Genomic DNA, 6,432 nt, shown 5'->3' on the forward strand with positions numbered 1-6,432 from the left:
CAAATGAGAACCTGGGGTCTGCCACCAAGAGCTCAATCGAAATGATCATCGACATGTCATTATTATTATTATTATAAAGACTAGTAAGATGAGGGAAAGAATCCAAACTTAATTCATGTCACTAATATTATTCAGATTAAGCAAACCCCATTTCAACGGTCCAAAAAAAAACATAGTGACTAAAACAATATAAACCCTTCGGTAGGTGAAATTTATGCTAATTCATGCTGTAAGTTTTCACAAACGAAGTAAAATTTTGTACCGCATAAGACAAGGAAAAGAAAAAAGAAACAGAAATCAACTTAAATTTCTAGCACGTTAATGTCAACCTGTTTGCACTGTAAGTGTAGCTTCTGTAGAACTGAGTTAGTACATCAAGCTGATACATAGCTCAATGTGGGAGAAACCATAAAGCGTGAGGTGGTTGTACGGAAAGACCTCTCAAGGGGATCAAGATCAGTACCATCTGCTGCACTATCGGAAAGACCTCTCAAGTTGATCTTTTGCGAAAAAGACACAAGAGAGTCCACGATTTCAGACATTTGAGGACGGAATTCCTTTACGGGCTTGTGAAAGACACAGAAGTTCCATTGCAACCCAAAGAAAAAGAGTGAATACAATTTGAAAAACCGAAATGGATAATTAACAATCATGAGTAAATTCATTTTTCTTAACTAGTATAAGTTGATATTTAAGTGCTTATATGGTAATACCTGTATGCAAAGGGAGATGATATCAGCATAACGAGAAAGAGCCTTGGATGAGAATGTCCTTTTAATTGCCGGATCCACCATCTTTTCCAGACTCTCGCCATCATGAAGCCTGGACGAAGCCCATTTTGCTAGATATTGCTCTTCCCTTTGCCTGGAACTGTGTTGCAAGAGAAACAGAGGCCATCATTCAACAACACCTTGCTCCCCATTCCCAGGGGAAGAGGAGAGGAAACAAATGAAACGCAGCAAGATAGACAAAAGTCATACCCATCGAAAGGTTTTCTTCCTGTTAACAATTCCAGAAGCAGCACCCCAAAGGCAAAGACGTCACTCTTTGTGCTGCCAATTCCTGGTTGGCCATGTTCCGGTGAACAGTAGCCTGTATCTCTAATTTCAATCTCAGAAGCCTGTTTTCAACAGTTACCAAAGTAGTAAGTGGGTACATATGAAATCGAAACTGGTTAACAATCAACATATTTAAATTGTAACCAAGTTTCTGGTTCAACTCGCAACTGTTAATTTATAAAATTTAAGCAGCTTTTAGCTATACCCAGAAAGCGCAATCTCCTTTTTTTTAAGAAAATATTGTACCTAATGAACAAGAGCAACGGACACAACACCTAGTCTTCATACTGCCACGTACGTTTTTCAATTGGTCAGTTTTGAAAAAGAATTTGTTTTTGATAACAATAAATCATCCAAAAACTAAAAGCAAATACTGTGAGCATTGAGCAAATGTAACTGCTATTGTCGAGCTATCTTTTAACTGGTGGAGCTAAAAGCTTAATGTTAGGTATAACTTCAACCTCGAGAACCTTAGCAGCAATCCCCCATTTCAACATGAAGCTGATTCTTGCAAAAACTTACCCGAGTTTTGACTTTATTGCTCGTCAATGGTCTCAAAACAGCCAAGCCACAGTCACAAACACGAGGGATCAGATTCTCATCCAGTAGAATATTGGCAGCCTTCAAGTTGCCGTGGGCAACAGGAGCAGAGAACGTCGAGTGCAGATAGCTGTAAACATTTGTGTATTTCACGTTTAAGAATTGGGACAGGATTCTACTTTCATATTTAATAAGAAATGAATTTGAGTGGCAACATGGAACGTACTCGAGAGCCTGAGCAACACCGAGAGCAATCCTGAGTCGGAGGGCCCACGATAAAGGTTTGTAAGCCTCACTGTGAAGAGCTTCGTCTAGAGTCAAATTTCTGACAAAATCGTACACAAGAAGACGTTGCCCGTGCTCCAAACAGTAACCTTTAAGTGCAACGATGTTCGGGTGCTTCAGACGGGAGGCGGTACAAACTACATCTAAGAACTTCTCCTCTTCACTGTAAGACAAGCCCGCCATGTTGATATTCTTCACAGCCAAAATCTTTCAAAAAGAAGAATAAATGTGTTATAAATTGAAAGAAACAGTTTTGAAATCTTAACGTGATTTACTGTTTAAAAGGCAGCTTTAAATTTTACCTTGTTATCTGGAAATTCACCCCTGTAAACGGGGCCAAGAGATCCCTCCCCCAGAAGGTTGTCTTCATTGAAGCTGTTTGTAACCAATTGAATCTCCGCTACTGTATAAACCTTCGTCCTTCCAGTAAGTCTGTCTCTTTCTGAAAAACTTCTTCTTGACGTTTCCCCCGTCCCTTTATGGTTCTGGGAATGTAATCGCCTTGGGCCCAAAAGGGATGCAGCATTAAAAGGTGGGATTTGGAGGCTCTTATCCAGGGCCGTAGAAGAGACCTCTATCCCCATTAAAAATGGAAAGAAAAAATAAATAAATAAAAAAGCATGATTAAAAAAAGAAATGAACTTACAGAACTAGTAAATGGAATGGCATCCGGACATATGAAACAGAAACCGAAACAGCAAGAAATTAAGTGGAAAAAAGGACGGGAAGATGAGACAATTGAGTGAAAATTGGCAATGTATATTCACAGGACACATGCTTAGGTGCATCCCTAATTTTTACTCGCTCCCCCACCAAAGTCTTCAGCTGAGTTAGAAATTAGAATTGTATGACTGTATATTCAGTCATTTTAATGTCAAAATTGCATATGGAATGAACAGAAGAATTTTGATATCATTTCAATTTTAGGAGAGGATTCAGTTATCTGGTGTTTTTGCTTTGACTAAGAGTGCCTCACCATCTATACGCCTCTCTGTAAGAATTACCTTTGGCTGCACTGATTGGATGAGAAGGCATTGAACTATGGTTGCTTTCCAAGCTCTTTAGCCCCTGTGTATGGTATCTATTCAAACGGATTGCAATGAAGAGCGCCATTCCCGTTACAATTAATGTAACTCCACCAACCACAAAAGCTATTCCTCCAGGACCCATGCCTTTCTTCTTGTGCTTTCTTACTTTAGGAGGAGCATAGTTTTCGATGGCATTTGCCTGAGTTGTGGGTGGGCGACTAGTATTTTGCTCACCTGGTACACCGTCTAAAGGAAATGCCCAGGGAGGAGAGTTGTCCACTGGATGGAACTTATTCCCTCCAATCCTAATCGAGGGTAGAGTGTGATTCTTCGATGTCATGTGTTCATTATTTCATAACCAAGAAAGGAACTGTAGGTAATAAAAACTGGTAACATTTATCACTAACCATAAGTTTGGTATAGTCTGAAATTGCAGTGGAAGAATGCCACTAAACAGATTTTCTTGAATGTTCCTGACAAAAAAGACAATGAGTAAATAATAGAACAGAAATCATACAATGTGAATTTTTGTTAGAAATAACCTACAAATCAATGAGGGGGAGCTCAGCCAGGTAGGTGACTGATCCAGTGAATTTGTTATTCTGCAGGAACCTGCAAATAAGCACCCCACTACAGATCAAACCAACATGACCTTATGTAATAAAAGTCCTGCGTGGGTATAAGATGAAATACGATTCAAGTTTAGGAAAGAGGGTCAGGGATGTAAGAAAGAAGCAGCTTACAATCTATCAAGGTTTGTCAAGGAACCAAATGAACTTGGCAGATCTCCGGTGAAGTTATTGTATGAAAGGTCCCTGATGAAAGGAAATCATCCCTTGTAAATTGGCAGGTTAAGAATTGAACAAAAGTTAAAAAAAATAAAATAAGAAAACTAAATATTTGCCACCTCACTTTCTCACGACTCAATCCAATTTCAATCTAATTTTCACAGTGCTTCACTTCAGCTAACCTTAGCCTTTTTTTTAGAGCAGCAGCCTTTATCTAGTAGTTTACTGTTTCTCAAGTCTCAACTATCGGATGCACATCCAACAAAAAGTGACTATTGCGGGGGCTATGTTATCTGGCTCTTGGCTTATTTTAATTTATTGTAATTTCTATGCACGTCCCTGTTGCGGTAGTCGCTGTTTCCCCATCAAGCTTTGATTGCAGACACATCTGCCATAATTGGCCTTAAAAAGCCGCAAAGCAAACACGACTGCAACCGCAATTTAATACCTTGATGATTACACACACTACACACACTACTTTTTCCCTTGTAAATTATTAAAAGTTGAGAAGGTTTAGATTGGCTTCATCGTTTTGCTCTTACAGATCCAAAAAATTCAAGATTAGTAATGTTCAGAAAAACCTATCTCTGGAAATGGTTTAGGTTTTAAGTAATTAAAACTCTTTACTCAATGAATCACTTATTCCTTTTATTTTGATTCAAATGCAGTAGCAAAAGACTCAGATGAAATAGACATACATTTCTTTGAGATTATCTAAGCCGGTAAACACATTGCCAATGGGTCCATACAAGAAATTGTGGCTTAAATTCCTGCAAGATAAGAAGCGATAATTTCACAGCCACTTGTAAAAACCACTATATAGTACTCAACAGAGACGACAAAATATAAAGAAACAAGTCGTCAATGGACTTTTGGTTAATAGTATTCCCATTATCTCCTATATCAAGCTTAGAAAAAAATCATTATTAATGTAACTCACAGGTGTCTTAGTTTTTTCATGGTTGTTAATGAATGGGGGATATTTTGGCTCAAATAGTTGCAAGCCATATTTCTGCAATAAAGAAGAATCATCAGAACACACTGCCGAAGATACAGGTATACTCATCAGTAAACATAGTATTTAGTCATGCAGGAGCCAAATGAGCAGAAAAGTAGGCTTACATATGTGTGGCATTGGGGGGTAAACCGTTTGGTATTTCACCCACGATGTTGTTAGAACTGACATCACTAAGGAAACATCCCGGTAAGTCGCACATCTTGACAATAAAAAATTCCGTGTAAGAATTTGAAGCTATACAATTACTTACAGTTGCTTCAAGTTCTGCAGATTATAGAGCGAGCCTCCAAGATACCCGGTGAGGTTTAATCCTTGAATTTTGCTGCATGAGTAGAGTGCAGGAATAACGTTTATTAGTGGCATTATAATCTGAATGAGATTATCATCAGCAGAGTTGGTGCATTACAGGTGTATAACTGATGATCCAGAACATGCTACACCTGTCCAAGACTCCTCACAAGGGTCACCACCGTTCCATCCTTGCAGCGCTGTTGGGTAGTTTAAGGCCCTGTATAGATCCTGTAGAGCTGTGACTGTTTATAAAAAAATTACAAGAATATATAGTTTAGTGAGAGCAGAATGCTATGCGAAATGTTGAGCTACAAAAAACAATTTCAATTTAATTTGAGTGCGAAGCTGAAGCATGTGACTTTCCCCCCCCCCCCCCCCCCCCCCCCCCCCAGGTACAAGTACAAATGTACAACCCTCAAAAGTCACAAATACATGGATTTTCTGTACGTTATCTTAAATAACGAGTAATCTATTGTTTTGGTTCTTCTGTCAGGACTTAAAAAATGGACCGTAGTTATAAAATACTAACAAAATCAAATAATAAAAGCTGAAAGCTGAAGCCAATAAACCTGAGAAAACCCCAACGAACGGTAAAATAAAAAGCGTGAAATCAGCAATTAAGTGTAAGCCCTCAATCACAGAGTTGCAGGCACGAATGAGACTAATTTGAATTCATTCAGAATGCAGAGTATGCGTAATTTTCTTCAATATCATCTTGAATTCAAAGACAATACAACGTATCGCATACTATGTCTATTTTTTCAGCAACCAAACTAAAGTTATTTAATCAAATTTTCAACTATTCATTTTCAAGAAAAGATTAATCTAGGATATTACAAGAAATCAAGAATGAATAAACAGTTCTCTGAATTACCGTCAGTTGGATCAGTAAATGCCAAACCCTGAGAAATCAAAGTTGCCGAGAAGACAACGACGACGAGATACACGTAGACGTTGTTGCAAACCATATTTTGCAGAGAATCAGAACCATCCGTCAATGGCACTCCTTCCTTGCTTTCCTTTCCTTGCGTTCCTTTCCAATAATTGTTTCTCGCTGTAAATGTCGATTAGGTCTAAATTCTCGAGTACAGAATTCAGATTTTCTTTCGATTTTCCTCAGCTTTCTCGGTTCCCAAACACAAAACTGAATTGAAGTGGACGAAGAGAAGAAAAAAAGATTTCAAGATCGAAGAAAGAAAAGCTAACGGTTTTGGACACACTCACTGGTGACAATGTGAGTGAGCTCGGTGATCTTTCTTTAACTGTTATAGTGACGAGAGTTTGTTTCTTGTAAGGTGGGGTCCACGTAGCTGAGTTCGTTATGGTTAGTTTTTTTTGGCGCGAAACGGGCAGGTGCAGCAATCACACGCCCTTGGCACTCTGAGTCTGAGTAATCAATGCTCCTGAACCACTTATTTACATTT

General features: G+C 38.6%; 1 protein-coding gene across 1 annotated transcript; it reads right to left on the bottom strand.

Annotated features, from left to right (window-relative positions):
* Nucleotides 1-374: 374 nt before the first annotated feature.
* LOC133294253 (protein STRUBBELIG-RECEPTOR FAMILY 2-like) lies at nt 375-5,976 on the bottom strand. The gene is made up of 15 exons (XM_061492905.1): nt 5,883-5,976; nt 5,124-5,250; nt 4,968-5,039; nt 4,822-4,887; nt 4,398-4,469; nt 3,655-3,726; nt 3,458-3,523; nt 3,319-3,384; nt 2,888-3,216; nt 2,186-2,457; nt 1,825-2,090; nt 1,581-1,728; nt 981-1,120; nt 714-870; nt 375-566 (listed from the first exon to the last, which is right to left on the bottom strand). The coding sequence occupies exons 1-15, from the start codon at nt 5,974-5,976 to the stop codon at nt 375-377; spliced, it is 2,139 nt and encodes a 712-aa protein (XP_061348889.1).
* Between the last annotated feature and the right edge of the window lie 456 nt (nt 5,977-6,432).

The sequence above is a fragment of the Gastrolobium bilobum genome, unplaced genomic scaffold, assembly GCF_033153095.1.
Source record: "Gastrolobium bilobum isolate Gb01-03AN ecotype WA unplaced genomic scaffold, APGP_CSIRO_Gbil_v1 utg12283, whole genome shotgun sequence".
Lineage (NCBI taxonomy): Eukaryota > Viridiplantae > Streptophyta > Magnoliopsida > Fabales > Fabaceae > Gastrolobium > Gastrolobium bilobum.